The sequence below is a fragment of the Ambystoma mexicanum genome, chromosome 4p (genome assembly GCF_040938575.1).
Source record: "Ambystoma mexicanum isolate Mex_15411 chromosome 4p, UKY_AmexF1_1, whole genome shotgun sequence".
Taxonomy (NCBI): Eukaryota; Metazoa; Chordata; class Amphibia; order Caudata; family Ambystomatidae; genus Ambystoma; species Ambystoma mexicanum.
The window spans coordinates 123,346,279-123,366,039 of NC_090927.1; the positions used below are offsets into that span (position 1 = coordinate 123,346,279).

The following is a 19,761-nucleotide window of genomic DNA, read 5'->3' on the forward strand; positions in this document are numbered from 1 at the left end:
TCGCTATGATGGGGCGAGGGTAGGAGCCTGGGGGGGGTTTCTTCTGGAGCGATCTGTGAGCTCTCTCTATGGCGAAGCCCTGTGAGAGATTTGCCACCCCGATCTCTTGTTGGATTAGGGATTCAACGAAGGCCGTCGGATCAGCAGTCTCCGTCCCCTCCGGTACGCCCAGTATCCTGATGTTACTGCGTCTAGCGCGGCCCTCCGCTTCCTCGGACCTCGCCTCCAGCAGGGCTACCTTATGTTGAAGGTCTGCGAGTTCTGTTTTCATGGCTTGCGATTCAGTTGCCATATCCTCCTGAGAGGACTCCACAATGGTGACGCGTTCCGTTAGGTTGCGGGCATCTTGCCTTATCAGTTGGATGTCGGCTTTTACTTCACCGATCTTCGTGTCTATAAATGATTTTAGGGCCTCAATCGCCCCCAGCAGCTGATTGTGTCTGGTGTCCGGGCTATCCCGTGTTGCTGGGTCGTCCGATGTGGTCTGGGTGGTGGGGTTAGATTTCACCGTGACAAACGGATCTAGGGTGGCATTTTTGGCTTTGTTTCTTGCTGTGGCCTTTGTGGATTGTCTCGGGCCTGGTTGAGGCAGGCGGACTCTCTCGTTTTTTTTTTCCCCCGGGTTGATTTTGGTGCGTAGTGGTGCGGGGATATTAGGCTTTATTTGATCCGGGGTCTGGGTGCCCAACGGATGTGGTCGCCCTGCTTTAGTGGGACAGGAGACAGTGGGGCCCGGGTCGTTCAGGGCTGCAACGTTGCTCGCATTGTGGGTCCGGTCCCTTGGTGTGGTAAGGTTGGTTGGGGGGGATGCAGGAGCAGGGAGTTCAGTGGGAGCGCCGCGGTGTGGGCTCTCAGTATTGCTCGGGGTGAGCAGGCGGGGTCCCGCAACCCGGTGAGTAGGTGGTCGGGCCTAGCTAGGTATGACCCAACCCGGACACTGTGGCGAGGTCTGATCCCAAGGAGGGAAAGGTCTCACCTGTGAGCGTTATGGTCCGGGTAGATCTGGAGACAGCCGCCGGCCCAGGTCGAGGTATGCAGGTCTGCGCAGGCCGGGGGGCTCCGCTCGCCGGGAAGTTGAAAGTCGGGGTCGCGGTAGATGGCCCTGAGGATCCGGTGGTCTTGTCTCGGAGGTCCTCCCCCAGTCGTACTTCAGCTACGTCGTTGCGGGCACCAGCACCGGACGCTCAGTCTTGGCCCCCAGCCAGCGTATCGATAGGGCCCAGCAGCACTCCGCACCTCTGGGTGGTGGGGGGTAATGGGAGAGGCGTCTGGGGGGCCGGGATCAGGTCGCTTCGGGGTGCGCGCTCCTCATCCGCTCAAATCGCCACGGCCGCCATCTTGGGAGTCCCTCATGGAGTGCAGGGGGTGCCAGACCGGAGCGTCCCAGCGGGCCCCGGAGCTCCGATTTTTGTCGGGTCAAATCGTCTGGTGTAGTCAATCGCCTGATGTACGGCTACACCGAAGGCTGGGTGCTGCAGGCAGCCCACACCACCCAAATCGAGGAGTGATTGTGCGGCTGGCTGTTCCCGCGCGCCTCCCTCAGGGGATAGGGGGGGCCGGGCCGAAGCGTCGGGAATGCTCCCTGGTCCCCGATTTTCGTCGGGAGAAGTCGTAGGTTGCAGCTAATCGCCTGATGTACAGCTGCTCCAAAGGATGGGCTGTATTGCTGGATTTTTGGTGCCCAAATCAGGATCGGACTGCGCGGCTTGGCCAGAGCTCAAGGGAACCGCGTCCTCACACCCTGAGCATCAGGCCACGCCCCTCGTAGGGCTGTGTATAGTATCATATTTCCCCACTGTTATTTTACAGAGATAAGAACATGCAGTGATTATACCATATTTCCATAGTATTCAACTGTACCCGATCATGTCACACAAGGACATCTGAAACATGTAAGTAACAGGCAAACCTGCAACAGTACATATGTTGCCTCATAAGATGGCGCTACACCCATAACACAAATCAAAAAGTTCAAACCGTTCATGAATGATACCCAGCAAGTATTGGATCCAGTGTTGGAACATAGTAATAATGCATTGCAAAGGTAATTAAGGTGATATTCTGATATTTTGAAATTATGGAATTGCACACACTATATTGTCACTTGAAAGAACAGAAATAATTCCTCACTTTGAATCTAATATAATAGTTGTCCTCAGTTTCTGATGTATAGACTTTGCATAAACATTTAGCCATATATGAGCAAATATGTGCAATTTAATTGCTGCTGGTTCTTGCTGACCAAAGCCATTTATTTTTTCACGTTTACTACTCATGAACTCTGAATCACATGACCAATTGAATAGTCATTTTAAAATGTTCAGTGCACCGAACTGAAAAGAGCACTGTGCAGTTTACGAAGACACACACACACACGCGCTGTGTGCCGTGTTCTGTGCGTCACAAATATAAAACACTTATGAATGTTGAATAGGTGAATATTGGAGAGGTTTTAGAAAAAAAGAGAAAGCAGGTGCATACAAATGGTTTTTTGTTCCATTTTAAAAAGGCAACCAGTTAACAAAACCAAATCATTGGAACCCAGAAAATGCTCAGGTTTGCATTTGTTTTTCCAAGACAAAGTCAATAACGGTCCAAGAAATGATACCATAAAGCAGTACAGAACTATTTGACTTTCTGATGGAGACAATAGATATATATTTGTCTATAGTTGGTATCATCTACAAATTGATTAATCAAACAAGCGTGCACAAAATAAGCAGTGTTCGTAGCAATTTGCTATGCAGTTCTGTAGGATTGCTAATTAAATTGACACTTGTGTAGCAACACTAGCTATTTAAATTACCCATTTCAATGAAAGCAGAGCTCACCCTGCATTCCTCTCTAGCCCTCTGGTTTCTCAACACCCTTTTTTCTCTGTTCACTACAAGTTCAAAGGGGGACAATGGAGAGAGAGTTCAGTAGTAATCCTCTCCTCCATTTCTAAGTGCCAAAAGCCTGTGTAGGAGTGCTAGGCAGAAATGTATGTCTTTTTCAAATAAATGCAAACCATAAGTTATCGGGTTGACACTTATATTAAGCTAACTATATCCCATCTGGCAAAGACCAGTATGTGTTGACACTTTTTTTTTTTTTTTTTTTTTAAAGACAGTCCTGCAATTCCATTCCTAAACCTTTACGTTGTTACATCATGCATAACTGCAATATTGCTATTGTAAAACACTGCACGGTCTCCCTGCTTTACAGGAAAGTTTAGGTTAATGTATTTAAATAGCATAGTGCCAACTATATTCCATTTTGTTAGGGAAGATGAACCAGATTGACAAGTGGGCATTTTTGAAAATATGCATGATCACATGGCCAAATGCTTTTGATGGCAAACCTAGTTCTGTCATCTGCAGGTTGCATGCATCTGTTCAACTGGTGCTCAACCCATGAGCTGATCCCATATTCCTTGACATTCTATCTTATCACCTGTTACTTTTTATCAGCTACCCTGAAAGTGACATGACTGCAAACTTCAATATTTGCTAAGTTCTCTGCCTGCTGCGCCCTCCACACTGCTTAGTCTCTTACTTTCTTTCCTCTTAAATAATGACTACACAAGGAAAGCTAAATCTATGCAAAAGAGTGATTAGTTCAATCATGTCTGTAAACCTACATGTCTACTGCAATGCCACAATGTAGTTATCCTCCACAGCTTGCTTTGCTCCATGATCATGATTGCATAATATATTATCACTTGTGGGAGAGAGCTGGCCAAACTGTTTTCAGAGCCTTTTTATCATATTGATTTATTTGGGTCCATTCATGCAGCTTACCTTTTACAGACACTCATCCAGGGCTTGCAAAGTCTACTCACTCAATCGAATAGTAGAGTGTATTTTATGAAGGGCATGTACCATTTCCAGGAGATTTTTGAAACTTTTATTTAAAATTTGCGTTGTTTGCAGTAAATGTCAAATAACAGTTTCACTGTGCACGGCTGGCCTCTGGGTAGCAGCAGTGTGCCAAACATAGTGGGCTTGTAGTGACATGCACCATTTTAAAGAAAGTGCATTTACATTTTGTGGCATCCTTTGCTATGGGTGGAGTGTATTTCTCTTAGGTCGAGTAAGTAAACTCGACCTGGAAGGTCAGGCAGAATCTCTAAACCAGTTGCAAGGCTTGACTCATCTCCCTAATCTCTTTTTTTACTTGGGCCCTGAAGAATCACATGTATTGGATATATTCTGTCACAACAGTGTGCAATAAATGTTGGCCTACTATTTAGTAGCACAATTATCCATCCTCTAGCCCAAAGTATCAACACAAATTACATTATATGCAACAGGATATGGTCTTAAATATTACTAATGCCATTGATACATAATAATACAAATAAAACAAGTAGTGGTCCCATGTTTTTCCTTTCTTCTTACAGTTTACAACTCTATACAGGTGAAGAACAAGTTACTTCTTACCTGATAACGTTCTTTCGACGGGATGTTCCTCCAACGTATTCCTTATCTTTGATAGACTCCTATAGCAGTGGCATGTAATTGGAGGTGAGAGTGTTATGTATCCCTTTAGGGATGGACCGAATGTAATACGGCCTTGCCAAATCTGGTCTCTTGAGCAGTGGAGGAATCCAGATTGTAAAATTTTGTGAATGTATGTGCGGACGACCATGTGGCAGCCGCACATATGTCCCGGAACCGGTACCCCTCTTTGGAGAGCAGAAGAGGCTGTGATACTTCTGGTTGAATGAGCCCTGAGATTTTGGGGTGGCTCTTTTCCCTGCTAGTCTATAATATTCCAGGATGGCCAAAATAATCCACCTGGAGATGGTTTGTTTTGTTATAGGTAGTCCCAACTTGTGACCTGAGTATCCTACAAACAGTTGGTCTGCTTGCCTGATCCTAGCCATTCTGCTGATGTAAAAGCTGAGAGCTCACCTAGGGTCCAGCCTATGTAGCCTCTCCTCCTCTTTCCCCGGATGGGGAGGAGGGTAGAACGAAGGTAAGGTAATTTTCTGAGTAATATGAAATTCAGAAACCACCTTTGGGAGGAAATTAGGCTTCACCTGTAGGACAACTTTGTCCTTGTAGAAGATTGTATGTGGGGGTTTACAGGAGAGAGCTTGTAGCTCGCTCACCCTCCTGGCAGATGTTAGTGCTACCAATAGGACAGTTTTAAGCGTGAGAAATCTCAGCACGCAAGAGTGATGTGGTATGAATGGAGTGCCCATTAAGAAGTTTAAGACTAAATTTAAGTCCCATTAGGGAACCTGGAATGGTTTTGGAGGGTAAACATTAGTTAGTCCCTTGAGAAATTGTACAACTAGAGGAAGTTTGAAATACGATGGTTCCTCCGCAGTGCGCTTGAAGATAGAAAGCGCTGCGAAATAGCCTTTTACAGTGCCCACTTGAAAGCCTGAGTTTGCCAAGTAGAGTAGAAACGATAACACCGTTGGTGTACCACATGAAAAAGGGTCGATATGCTCTTCCCTACAACAGCTGCAAAATTTGTTCCATCTTCAGCGGTATAAAGAGTTTGTTGCCGGTCTTCTGGCCGAAAGCAACACCTCCATGATGTCATCAGGGAGATCCCAATCCTTGTACCTCAACCTTTCAGAAGCCAAGCGTGAAGGTTGAGGGTTCTGGTGTCTGGATGAGAACCTGACCTCTCTTCTGCGAGAGAAGATTCTCTTTGAGTGGAAGACGGATTGGAGGACAGATGGACATATCTAGAAGGTCCGGGCACCACGTTCTCCTGGCCCAATTAGGATCATGGTCTTCCGGAATCTTCTCAACCTCCTGATCATTTGAGGAATAACAGGGACTGGAGGGAACGCGTAAAGGAGTGGAAACTCCCAGTCCACTACGAATGCATCTCCTAGAGCTCCTCTTGGGGGAAATTCCCTTGAACAGAACAGATCGCACTTCTTGTTGTTGCTTGTGGTGAACAGATCCACCTGAGGGGTTCCCCAAAGGGTGAAGATCTCTTGAAGGACTTCCTGAGCTAGCTCCCACTCGTGGGAGACTGTGCTCTGCCTGCTCAGAGCGTCCGCTGTCAAGTTCTTCTCTCCGGCTAGGTGGACAGCCGATAGATTCCTTCTTGGATTGCCCAAAACCAGAGCTGCATCGCCTCTGTGCACAGTGGCAGTGATCCTACACCTCGTCTTTTGTTGAGGTTGTGCATGGCCACCGTGTTGTCTGTCATTATCAGGACATTTCTCCCCTGTACTGATGGCAAGAAAGCTTTCAGCGCTAGTCTGATTGCTCTCAGCTCTAATAGGTTGATGTGTAGTCTGGACTCTGATGGAGACCAACGACCGCTGATGGTCAAGTCGTTGGCATGGGCTCCCCACCCCGTGAGTGAGGCGTCTGTGACTACTGTTATCTCCGGCCATGGTTGCCAAAACAGTTCTCCTTTCAAGATGTTCTCTGGATAGGCCCACCATTGAAGGTCGGGGGCTACCTTGTCCGGAATCCGGAGGAGATCTGTCATTCTCCCTGAGAATTGCGACCACCGACTTCTCAGTGCCCACTGAAGAGATCTCATTCTCAGGCGAGCCTCTGGCACAAGGAAGATGCAGGATGCCATGAGGCCAAGCAACCTCAAAAGGTCGAAGGCTGGGAGACGTTGGGCATCTTGAAACTTGGTGACCATCTGTAGAATATCTTGAGCCCTCACCCCTGGTGGCAAGGCTTTTCCCAGGGAAGTTTCCAGGACCGCTCCAATGAACTGGAGTCTCTGTGGTGGTATCATCTGTGACTTCTTTAAATTGAGGGAGAAGCCCAGTCTGTGAAGGAAGTGGCAGAAATAATCTAGCTGGGCCTGGGCCTGTTCCGAAGATACAGTCATGATCAGCCAGTCGTCCAGTTAGGGGTAGACGTGGATCCCTTCCCTCCTTAGACTCGCCGCCACTACCGACATCAGCTTGGTGAAGACCCTCGGGCGGAGGTCAGCCCAAATGGCAGAACTCGAAATTGATAATGAGAGTCACCAATTGCGAACCTCAGGTATTTCCTGTGTTTGAGATGGATTGGCACATGGAAATAAGCATCCTGAAGGTCCAGAGATACCAGCCAGTCCTGGAGCTGGAGGGCCTGAAGGATCTGAGAGAGAGTTACCATCTTGAACTTGTCCTTCCTGAGGAACTTGTTTAATTCTCGTAAGTCCAGGATGGGTCTCAGTCCTCCGTCCTTCTTTGGTATGAGAAAGTAGGGGGGAGTACCAGCCCTTGTTCCTGTCCGCTACAGGTACCGGTTCTATGGCACCTTTCTCTAGCAGGTCTATAATCTACTGCAAGAGGAGCAGATCTGGAACTTTTAGAGAGCTGTTCCCCGGTGGATGACTCTGAGGAATGTGTAGAAAGGGTAGGCAGTAACCTTGGGCAACTGTTTCCAATGCCCAAGCATCTGACGTTATAGCCTGCCATTCCGTCAGATGGTGAGTTAACCTGCCCCCTACAGGTGTATTGTGTGGAAAGGCCTCAGAGTGGTTTGGAGACGGATGATGCAGATGCCGAGGGTAAAGAGGCACCTGCTGCTGCTGCGGTCTTAGTACTTTTGACCCGTCCACCTCGGGTGGATCTTCTTTGGCCTCTTTGAGCCGGCTGTCCTCTGCCTTTCCCGAATGCAGAATAACAGCGAAAGGACTTTCCTCTTCCAGAGTTTCCTGAGGGTTGAAAAGAAGGTTGGCGGATAGCAGCTCCTAAAGATTTTGCTGCTGCTTTAGAAGTCTGGAACTTTTCCAGACTGTCATCAGCCTTTTTCCCAAATAATGAAGAGCCATCAAAGGGCATATTCAAAAGTCTGGCCTGTACATCTGGAGCAAAGCCCGACTTTCGCAACCACGCATGCCTGCGGATTGTTGTACTTGCCGCCATGGCCCTGCTGATACTGTCAGCGGAATCGATGCCAGTTTGAAGTGATTCACACATGGCATCCTTGCCATCTTTAATAATGTTAAGGAAGGCTTCCTTTTCCTCTCCTTCACGTATGCAGTCAGCCGCTGAAGCACACTCCCATAGTTTGCGACTGAACCTGGCGAGCGTACAGGTGGCATTGATGGACTTCAACGCCATACTACAGGCAGAAAAAACTTTCTTCGCCATAGAGTCATACCTCTTCTCATCTCTATCCTGTGGGACAGTAGGGTAAGCGGTCCTACTGCTAGATGAAGTTGCCGCTTGAACCACCAGGCTCTCTGGAGTCGGGTGTTTTGATAAGTATTCAGGGTCAGCAGCCGCTACCCTATACTTGGTTGACAATCTTTTATTGACTGCAGGGATAACTTCGGGAGTTTCCCCAATTAGATGCAATTTTCCTTTGTAAGGCTGCATGGAAGGGGACCACCGGGTCCTCCTGTGGGCCTTTGTCTAATATATCTGTTAAGTCATCCTGTTGAAACAGGTGAAGGCGCAGACCAACCCATAAATTCAATAATTCTTGCCATCAGAGTTCTATATGGTGTTTCGGCATGTTCCCCTGGGTCTGGCTTAACAAATTCCACTTCTGGGGACGTGTCCAGCCCACTTGCCTCATGTAGTGACTCCTGTAGGTCCTTCAGCCTTCTTTCCTCAGAGGTGAAATCCTTTGCAATAGGCAGTGTGGTCCTCTGTAACCCGAATGTTTCCTGGTCAGAATCTTCCCCCTCTTCATAAATTGAAGAAAGTCCAGGGTACTCTGACCTCTGAAATTGAGTAAAACCCATCTCTAGGGCAGAAGGAGTCAAACACGTTATTGGACGAGAAAACTCGATGTCGTCGACGCCGATGTAACAGGCTTCGAAGGCGCCGAAAATGGCGTTGAAAAAACTGGAAGGGGTCTCGAAGAACTCGAGAGGATTGGGATCCTACTCGAGGGCATCGACGATGGTCTCTGCGTCGTGCTGGAGGCCTTTGAAATCACTGTTGGCTGTGAAGTGGCCTTAGTCCTCTTTCATCGGCGTCGACGATGGCGTCGAATCGATCGACCGATGCGTCGAGGAACCCTTCGACAACGGCGTCGATGGTGCCGATCCGTGCGTCGAGGGAATCCTCGACGACGGCGTCGAAGATGGTGCCTTCTTACCCAATGGCTCATGTCGATATCGGGTGGAATGTTTCGTCGGGTGCTGCGACTCGCGGCTTTTTGATTTTTTCAGCCGGGGTATCACCCTCAGTTGTCTTCGAGGGGGTTGAGGCCGCGTTCTTGAAGATGCTTAACATTTTCTTTCTGAATTCCTTCCACTCAGCTTGAGAACTGTGTTTAGTGGGGCAGGAGACCCTTTCTGGGGACACAGAAGACGAGGAATGGTACCTTCGACGTCTTGTTTTTGAGTGTCCTGATCTCGACGAATGGTGGGAGCTACTTCGAGATCTAGAATGGGAATGTTTTCGACGGCGAGGAGACAAATGCCTCGACTCAGCCGACAAAACTTTCGAGGTGGTTTTGGCTGACTTACCTCGAGCTTCCCCTTGCGCTCCTTCAAGGCTTTCGCCGTCATGGACATGGAGTCCTCACACTCCGGACAATGGTGCTCGGATCCCAAGCACCATAAGCAGATCCTGTGTGGATCCGTTAGACATTTTTTTACCGCAGCCTCGACATTTCTTCAAGCCGGATCGCGGCGTCATCGGTTCTGATGAAGAAGCCATCGAGAACGATAAGGAATATTCGAGTAGAAATAGTTATCCTGACTGAACTGAGCAACGACGTTCCGAGGCCCCACGAAGCGCGGAAAAACTGAACTGAGCAACGGACGCAGCGCGTGGCTATTTATGGGCATGGTGACGTCGGCGCCGATACGGTGGCCGTCGAAGGACATCGACTCGGCGGACGTCGACGTGCAGCGCCCTCTACAGAAAACATTTCTGAGGCCAGCAAGCTGGAAACGTATTATCAAAGATAAGGAATACGTCGGAGGACACAATACCTTCGAATTATATTTTGGTAACACTATTCAGCTGCAGAATCAAGAAAAGACCCCAGGAAGCTTTCTGAGTAACAAATACCACCTGTAACAAGAGGTAAGATAAGAATCATGTCGTCAATGTAACTGAATTTCAATATCTAGTATTGTAAGGGCATTGCATTTGGTACCTCTAGACAAAGTGTACTGCTTAAATGATCATGAAAGTGCTCAAAGGTGAGCAAAGTACCTCTACATTCAGAACAAATGTCAATACTGCCTGAGGTGTCAAATGGTTCTCTGAAACAGCTATAAGCCATTTGTTTGCTAAATCATACAGATACATGCCGTGACGCAGATTACTTTTATATTTTCCAAGACAATTTGTATACATGCAAATGTTTGGTGTGCATTTCCATCCACCTAACAGTAGTAATGTAATACTCCAGAGAATTCTCCCCTCAAACTATTACACATGAACAACGTTCACCATGACATGCAGCTGTTTTGGAATAGCCATTCATTGATAAGATCACATGTAGGTTAGGAACACTGAAAGAGTAAATCATACCCTTTTCCCTGCAAATCGGCAGGGGCGGGGAGTGGAGGAGTCTGGGAACAGCTTCTCTAGCCTTGGCTCTCGCTCCTCCATTCTTCCATGGCATGAAGTGATAGTAAGGAGGTCAACACGAAGGCCGTCCAATGAATGGCAGAGCAGTTCTCGGTGGTAGTAAATGGAATCCAGGGGGCTGAAAGGAAAGAGGGAATATCATTATCAATGTGAATCCCATCTCAGCCTATAAACTATAAACTCCAAAGCGATGCAATTTCACCAGCAGCACTAAGAATCAAGGAATCAAGCATTAAGGCAAATTCGTTTTGAGTCTGTTACTCCAAAAGAAGTGTAGACAGCCTTGTAAGGTCACCAATACATTTGACATTTTCACTGCACTTTTGCAAATAGCCATACTTTGTGCAAGATAGCTGACTACAATTAAACAACCCAATATCTAATAACTCCAATGTTATTCTTCATGGTAAAAAGATTTTAATATTTGCTGGTGTGGAAAAAAAAAGAAAAAAAAAGGATGAAACACTTACAGCACAGAATCGAACTTCTGCAAGTCCTGGTACCTTTGACATCCACAGAGCTGTTTTTTGCTCCCCTTTTACTAACCTTTAAAAGTGCCATCCTTACTCTGAAAGGCTTTTCAGAACGATCATGAACGTTGAGACCAACTATTGCTAATCGATTTACACATTTACCTACAAAGGTTTTACTTTCCAGTAACTTTAGTTATTTGTCCCTTTTGCCTCCTCTATATTAAGATGAGAATATAGTGCATGTGGACAATCTTGTGTGTCTACTGAAGTGGTGAAGTGGCACCGACATCCTACCTCCTAGATAGCCTGGCATACTCAAAGGAAAAAGTGACGCAAATGAGGCAGACGTGCCTTCCCTGGAAACAGTGCCTCATAACACAGTGTATGTGGTAAGCCAAAAGGAGGAAACAGACCAATATGTACTATTTTCAAAAGGTTTACTGGAAAATAATAAGAAAAATGCCTACCTATCCTAAGGGTTTCCCTACCCATCACAGCTAAACTAGGGTGCTCGTGAGCAGGAATGAAGTCCAAAATCAAAAGTCTGGATCTAACCTAGGCTGACCCTATCACTATTACTACACTATGGTATCCAGCCATTCTAACAACCGTAAAAGTTTCGAAAGGCAAACTTTTGGAAAAATTATGTCGAAATGCCATTCTTTCGAATGACAAGTTCGCTGAAAGAAATGTGAAAGTGCTGTCGACATGGTAAGTATTAGTGCAGGACAGGGTTAGGGGGTGGGAGGGTGGCATGGGGGTTGCGGGAGGTGGGGGGAGAACCCCCCCCCCAATATACACAATAAAAAAGCATGGACATGCCAATATACACAAATAATTTGAAACGTTAGATGGAGCTGTCCAGTGCTGAAATTACAGCAACGTTTCAACAAAAAAAAAAAAAAGCATGGACATGCCAATATACACAAATACTTTGAAACGTTAGATGGAGCTGTCCAGTGCTGAAGTTACGCCCCTGGACAGCTCCATGTAACGTTGCAAAGTTACAAAAAAAAGCATTGAAATGTTACTTTTATGTGAAAGTGCATTTCAATTGAAACCAGTCCATGACTTTTGTCGACGGATTGGTTTCGAAATAAATGCACTTTGCATGTTAAATATAGCTTGTCACAGCCGTTTATTTCACTATCACTATAAACCCTACACTATACCACAATACACAGAAGCAAAAAAGTCCAGGAGAAAGACTCCCTTCTGCTGGATTGCTTCTCGGCAAAGTTCTTCTCCATATGGAATCTTCAAATAGTCTTGTTATCTCTCATAATAATACTTCCAGTTCCTTCAAGGGGCTTTTCCAGGTCCTGGTATATTTATTCCCTGTACTCGTCAGACTCCTTTCTGTGCTTTCATTGGTTCATGACAGTCCGAGTGTTCGTTTTGCTTCATAACCCTTCATTCTTCCTTGGGATAAAAACAGATTCTTAGTCCAATCACCTTTCCTTTTGTTATTTATCCTCTCACTGAGATATGTCGATAGAGTCTCTGTTTGACTCTTGCTCTTCTTATGATCTCACCATTCACTCACTGGTACAAGTATGATGAGATCGTGGGTGACTCACGCGTCTGGTAATCTCGCCATTCAACAGGACAATCGTGTTCCTTCCAACCGTTGTACTTTGTTTGCTTATTAGGGAGAACATTGCTGTCCCCTTTTTTCTCTATGCCCGGTTCTTCGGTTCTCCCGCTTTCTGAACTACCTGCAATGTAAGGGGTCTGCATCACCAGGTCGGCATTGTCTTTCCCCTCTCCATATTCGGTATCGAACGGCCCGGGTTGGCTTATCTCTTGCCACTCTTATGACATGCTTCAGTGCCGTATGATGGTATCAGCGATGAAAGGGTTCTTCACTCATTTCCTCTCCACACCACCACCTCTCCCCTTTGGTTCTCTCCTCAGGTCCTCCGTCAGTGAACAGACTCCCTCAGGTCCGTTCTTGGTGAATTGCCACTCCGGCATGCCAACGGTGGGGCTCTTCTCCGCCCTGCTAGAGAGTCCCTCCTGGGAGTTTAACAGGCTTCCTCCAGTCTGTCGTTCGTACCCCGCACTGCTGGTACTTCTCCTACGTAGCTCTTCCTGTGCGTATAAAGCAGAGTCTTCTTCGGGTTCCCAGCCTCCTCAATCCGGCCAGTTCGAAATTCCTGGCTCTCACTTCCTGGTTCTCTTGGCCCTCCTCTTTGTATTAGGCACTGCTGGGGCGTCCCCAGCTTCTCAGAAACATCCTTCCTTTGTGTTAAGGATATGTTCATCTTACTTCTGGCTTCTTCGTATCACTGATTGACAGATGAGCATCCTTATCACTCTTATGTTCTTACTCTTCTCAGTACCAAGCTGATACTTTTCTTCTGTCATTATACCACAATAATATAAGTGAGAGGAGTCTAGTTGTCCGTCAACTAATAGGGATGTACTAGGTATTTGAGTATAATGAGAAGGGAGTTCCTCATTTGAAAGGGAGTCCTTATGCCCAAGAGGGCAGTCTCTCCCTGTGAAGTTCTGCTTACTGCCCCCCCCTACGGGGAATGTTGCGTAGCAGGCTCACCACCCTAGCCTCACAGGAAGGGGCTCCCCTCTTCGTGAAAGTGAATCACACAATTCGTCACAGTGCTTTGTAGATGCATGGCTGTAGATCAACAGTCTGTGTTGAGTATAATGACAGTGTTGGGAGACAACTTGAAACAACTATTGTAACCGTTGTCAATGGGTACAAGGGACAATCTGTGCTGAGAGTAGAATAGTAATAGTATCTTATGCAACTCTGTGGGCTTTAATAAAACATTCTTAGCTTGGTATAGTGACAATCTGTGCTGGGTGTAAATACACTTAAGCGAGAGTTGCTTCATGTACAGTGACAACTTACGCATGGTCTGTGCTGTACATAAACTTCACAGTGTGAGTAAATGATCTACAAGACACCAAATGACCATGTCAATTAGAGGTTCTAAAAATCATAAATCAAGCCAGCAATAGGGAGCTTAAAAAATGCTCAGGACCACAGCAATGCTAAGTGTGGGTTGTTATATGTATATGTTTTGGGAGATTACTTTTTGCAAATCTTACCCTCTATGTCCTGAGCATCCCAGCATTACTGCTGGACTCACTGGGATTTGTTATCTACGTTGAAGCTCACCACATGCATTTACTTATTTGGGGGATACTGGACCATCGGTTCCAGTGAGAAGAGACCTCTCCCATTGGCATCCATGATTTTCCTTATGTAGGCCCCTTTTGCAATGCCGTTTTGGGTGAACTGTGAAGTCCATAGGTCAATCAGTGCAGGAGTGGCGATCTTCCCCTTATGACCTGTGCTTTAACCTTTACAGCACAAGCCATTTTACATGGAATGCTGTGGCATCTCTTTCTTTGTCCTGTCACAATCTATTGGGCGGTCACACTCAACTCAGGGAGTCCTCCCCATCCACAACCACCCCGACCTCTCCAAGCCCGGTGGTGCACAACTAAGCGCTTTTCAGATTTAAAATTAGGGAGGCCTCCAACCTATATAGTAACATTCAGCAAATACCCACTTTACCACCAATAAGCTAGGAACCAGGCCAGTGTATAGTAAGAATAATAGAACAGTCACAAAAACATAAGCCACCAGCGCTGTGGCACTACAAAATATCACAACTTCAAATTACTTGCACTAATTGACTGACATATTTCAAAAGGACTTTCAGATACTACAACACAAGGTAAAATGAGGGATGGGCAGTCATCACTTTACATCAGATTTCTTGCAATTGAAACCAACAGAAACATGTAAAACACAGTGGTTGCTTATTTTGTTACCATGCTCTTTTCTCCCAGCAACCCCCACCCTCCAGACATCAAGCAGATATGGAGCCTATGGTGTGAAGGCAAGATACAGTGCGTGGGAGAGCAATGGGGAATTTGTTTTGGCTTTTTATTTGCAAGGTATGGTTTGGGATTTAATTCTCTGGGGAAAATAGTTTTTTTAATAGACAAGGTGAAATGCAAGGCTTTGAGGATTCTGGTTAGAGAATAAATGGGAAATTTGGTTTCGTACCACTCATACAAGGGAACTGCAATGCTTTGGGGTTCTTGTTTAAAAGTAATGGGAAAATGTGTTTTACACACTCTACATTCACTTGAAAGGCAGAGTTTTAGGGTTACCTCTTTTTGGTGTTAAGGACACCCCCTTGTGTACAGAATTGTGGGAATTAATTGATTTAACTTTAATTAAATGTGCTAAGGGTCTACACAGTTTCACCCACTACCCACAATTTAATGGAAACGATTAAGGTAGGCAGTTCCCAACACAATTCAATTTAAATGGATAGGGTGGTTTACTAGGAGGGAATTAATTTGAGTTATATTTAAAATGTGCCCAGGGACTCCCCAGTTGCATCCCCCTACCTGCTTTGCGAGATGGAGACCAAGGCTGGCAGACCCCCCGACCCCCACACTTTTGTTGTCATTTGGATGAATCTGCTTACATGGGAGGCCTTGGTTATGGGGCATCCAGGGGAACAGCAGGGCTCCTCAGAGGACAGCACAGATTTAGTCAAAGGCTTCAGTCAAGGATAGTCCCCAGCACCCAGTCCTTCTGTGGCTCCTCAAATGGCAGGCCCGGGCTAGCTTCTAGATTTCCCAGTCTGTCTCCCATGCAAGGTTTAAGGCCTTTCAAACAGCTTTTCTCCTAGCAAGGTTTACCCTGACGGCCTTGGTTGCTTTCCTAGTTGTTCTGCGCAAGAGTCCAGAAGTAGACTACCTCCAGTAATAGAATGGAAAAAGTCAACTCAAAAAATAAAGTTCCTCTCAGATTGAAAACTGATCCCTTATAGGGCCGAAGACACTCACAATTTATAATAATTCCCATAATACGGATTGGCAAGCCCTCGCCCTTCCCCCTCCCCCTATACACACCCACTAACTGCTGATAGGACAAGGAGTTGGGCGGTGTGAATGACGGAGGCTGAGGGAGAAGAAAGATTCATCATTCCAAAAGGACAGGTGGGCTTACCCTTTCAGTGTTCTTAAAATCTCAACATGGCAGCTACCTTAATTTTTCAGATAACTCTGGGCACATATATATATGTTTGAGTTCTATATTTTATGGTGTGTCGGAAAATACTAACCTTATTCCGGCATGCCCTTACTGGGAGGAGCTATAATTTCTTTCAATTTGCTTCTGATCCGTGGTGGATAATTACAAATCTGACACCACACCAACTTTCCATTTCCACAGAACTATGAGAAGGCTGGAAACATCCTTTTCTTCATAGCTCAAATGGACATCATAAAGAATTCATATTTACATGATACCAACGGGCTTTGTATCCCCTTTAATATGAGCCCGGGATGAGCTCACTGGGACACACGATTCTCTTATTATTAAAGAAAAGGTGGCCCAATGTTAATCTATGGTAGGGCATCACCTGGTAGTTCATAGTTTCATATGTAGTCCCCACTTTTTTTAAAGTTTAATTTCTCTTCTGTGACCCGACACAAACATCGTTTATCATCAGGGTCTGTTCCTACACAGTGTTTGAAGATCCATTAGTGGCTCTGAAGGCCATTTCTTGAGGTCGAGTCAGCACTAAAAAGGTCATTTGTTGGCCACTAATGCACAATTAATGGGGAGGCCTGACAAAGGTAATTTCTGCTGGCCGGCTTATCTGGAAACTCCACAATTCCGATCTAATTCTGTATTTCTTTTGCATTTAACTGAAACCCAGGCCTGTTTTCTCCTAGAGTGCCTCAGCCAAAGGCCTTAAGGTCGCCGTCATTTCAGTGGAAAGGCACAAGCTGCATTCATACTTCTGAAAGTACAGATTTTAAATCGACAATGTGTTTACATGTAACTTATTGCATCTTGCTGTGTTGTTTACAATACTATTTGTACAGACAAGTCCACTTTTTGTATTATTCACACATGGGCCACAGTTATATAGAAACCTCTGTTCATTTTTACACAAAACGAAATAGGCCTTTCCCTGTAAAGGTTGTCATTTTATATGATGAAAATAAGTCTTTCTATTGTGAACAAATGCAAAATGCTTGGCTTCACTTTGGATTTCTGGATCACTGTCTTGTGCTGTATAGAAGTCAATGTCCCATGCTGCTGTCTGTCTCTAAGTTGAAATTGTAACTTTTCAGATTTTAGGAAAACAGCATTTCCAGCCACACATCTCTTTTCCCATTAATTGGGCATATCGAACAGTTTTAAGCGCTCGGGTAGATTCCCTTTCACTTGAACACCTGTCCATTTTAGTAGAGTTGAAAAAGGCCCATTCTTTTTATTTCACTAGGTCTTATGTCGGAAATCACTGCTTTATATTGGCTTTTCTATTTCAATGGGACTCTACATTAGCTAGCTTCACTCTCACAATAGGGGCCTAGAATGGCCTCTCAATCGGTCACTGTGGGCTGTATTTGCATCCCAGAGTCCGCCCCACCTGGGCAGGGGGAAGGGTCCCTTTTTTTTCATGCACCTTGGCAGGCTTCTTGCAGGAAGCCTGCAAAGGCTCTCACGTGTGTCAGATGGCAGGAAGTGGGGAGGGAGGCATTCTGTTTGGATGTTGCCAAGCAGATTCAGGGAGAATAGTTGTCTACTACTGGACATCACCTCCAAGTTTGAATTCCCCGTTTAAAATGGACTGTCCTATTGTGACAATTCACAAGGTGTCGTCACTTCTCTCCATGGGGAAGCCCTTTCCCATGAGGCTAAGGAGGTGCAGTTGCTACCCAATATTCCCCCTAAGGGTGGTTTAATGTGGGAGGACCTCATGGGGAGGGACTCATCCTCTGGGTACAAGTACAATTAACTGGGGTACAGCCCATTGCATGTTATCACTCTCCAACATTAGCAAGCCTTCCCCACTATTCAGAATCATTTTATTGAAAGTAAACCTATGTACTGTTCTAACACAGGAGATAAAGCTAAAGCCAAAAGTACTAGGTAGAGGAAGAGCACAGGAGACATGAAGGTCATTGACTGTGCTAGTACTGGAACAAGGTGGCCCTGAGGAGGCATGAGAATTAAGTTATCAATGGAGACAAAGGACCTTTTCAATCAGCATGGAAGGAACTGGATATAAAGGTATAAAAAGTAATAAAGAACTATCAAATGTGTGAATCCCAGCCGTGTCAAGCGCAGCCGTGTCAAACCCCACTGGGTCTGGCAGCAGGTGTGGAGACGAACCAGCACTAGAGACATCCAGGCGCTGACGAAAGACTGGAGGGAAGAGGATGCCAGTGAATTGCTGGGGAAGTCCACCACAGATTCTGAAGGAGTGAACCCAGGCAGAAGAGCGAGCAGGAGAGAGGAGCCACAGAACAGACAGGACGAAGTACTGTGCAGGCGACGAAGCAATGGCAGTGAACCCGCAGAGCCGGAAAGAAGACCCCGCGGTCCCAGGAAGTCCTGGTGACGTACCACACAAGGTAACTGGAGACACAAAGGGGTCGCAAGGATCAAAGGGAGGCTGGTTCACAAAGCTCTCTCGCCACAGTAGTGGGGAGTCTGCTACCGGTTATAACCAGACAAGAGTCTGGGACCCGAAAGCAGACAGTATTAGAGGAAATCATCCTAGTCATAGTGGAGAAGAGAACCATTGACCAACAGAGAAGGGGTCTGGGACCTGAAACCATATACTGAGAGTACTACAGGAAATCGTCCTCATCAGTGGGAAAGAGAACCACTAACCACCAGCCAAGGGTCTGGGACCCCAAGAGCAGATACTGAGAGTATTAGAGGAAAGCTTCCTCGTCACAGTGGGAAAGAGAAGCACTGACCACCAGAGAAGTGTCTGGAACCCCAACAAAAGGGAACTAAGCAAACCAGGAGAACATCCTGGTCACAGTGGTGAAATTTAGCCCAGTGATCAACAAAGAAGGGTTTGGGACTTTACTAACAATAAACTAGAGTGGCAAAGTATACATCAAGCTGAAGATTGTGAGAAAGAACTGTGCCAAGCAATACCAGGAGAAGGGGGTCATTCTCCTGGTCCCAAACTAGCAGTTGTACTAAAGACATCTGGGTAAAGGAGTTATTCCCCATGGCTTTATTGGAAACTTTGTAGAGCTATACCACGAGAAGGGAGTCATTCTCCTGTACGTGAACCTTTCATAAGGGCTGTGTGAAACCAGCAAGCCGGGGGAGGGGATGCATTCATCCAGGCATTTTGTTGCAAGAGAACATTATTTTGAACATTATCAGAGCATCAGGAGAATGGAGACATTCTACTGGAGAAGGAACCTTCTGTTAGATTAACCTTTAGTTATAGTGTGAGGGAGGTTGTGACACAGGACGGTGGAGTCTCTTTTGACAGACATTCTGGCGGACCCTTTAGTATTAGTTTTGTGGCAGGGAAACCCCTCAGATATGGGGATAGACAGGATTTTGGCACTGAAAATAAATGTCTATAACCACCACCATGCCATTTTGGTGTCAGCTTCCTTTTTCGACACTCTTACACTATGTTGGCCGTCCTACCTTGTCAGATGAGGAAGGGTTTCTTTTCTTCAAACAGCTTGTGGGCTTCTTACAGAGAGCATGCAGAGGTTCCTCTGTGTCGGACCTGGCAGGGAAAGAAGAGGGGGCTGTGTCACCAATCCAGATTACTCCAGGGCATGGCTATTGCTGGGCAGATTCTGGGAGGCTGCCTGTCTACTACTGGACATCCACCTTCAAGTTTTAATGTGCTTATGGGGGGCAGGGTATGGGTTGTCTCCAGCCTGAATTCTGGATATAAGGAGACCAGCTGGATACAGGAAAAGTCAACCACTGGTGCTGAAGATATCCGCAGAAGACGACCAAGGGCAGCTTGA

The 19,761-nt window shown here is 46.1% G+C and overlaps 1 protein-coding gene across 10 annotated transcripts in view; it reads right to left on the minus strand.

Annotated features, from left to right (window-relative positions):
• AGBL5 (AGBL carboxypeptidase 5) overlaps positions 1 to 19,761 on the minus strand; it is a 1,732,162-nt gene that overhangs the window by 1,116,403 nt on the left and 595,998 nt on the right. For all 10 annotated transcript variants that reach the window (XM_069605526.1, XM_069605530.1, XM_069605525.1 and 7 more), the window contains one exon: positions 10,415 to 10,592. In XM_069605526.1, the coding sequence (XP_069461627.1) occupies positions 10,415 to 10,592 (178 nt within the window). The remainder of the gene's footprint in view (positions 1 to 10,414; positions 10,593 to 19,761) is intronic.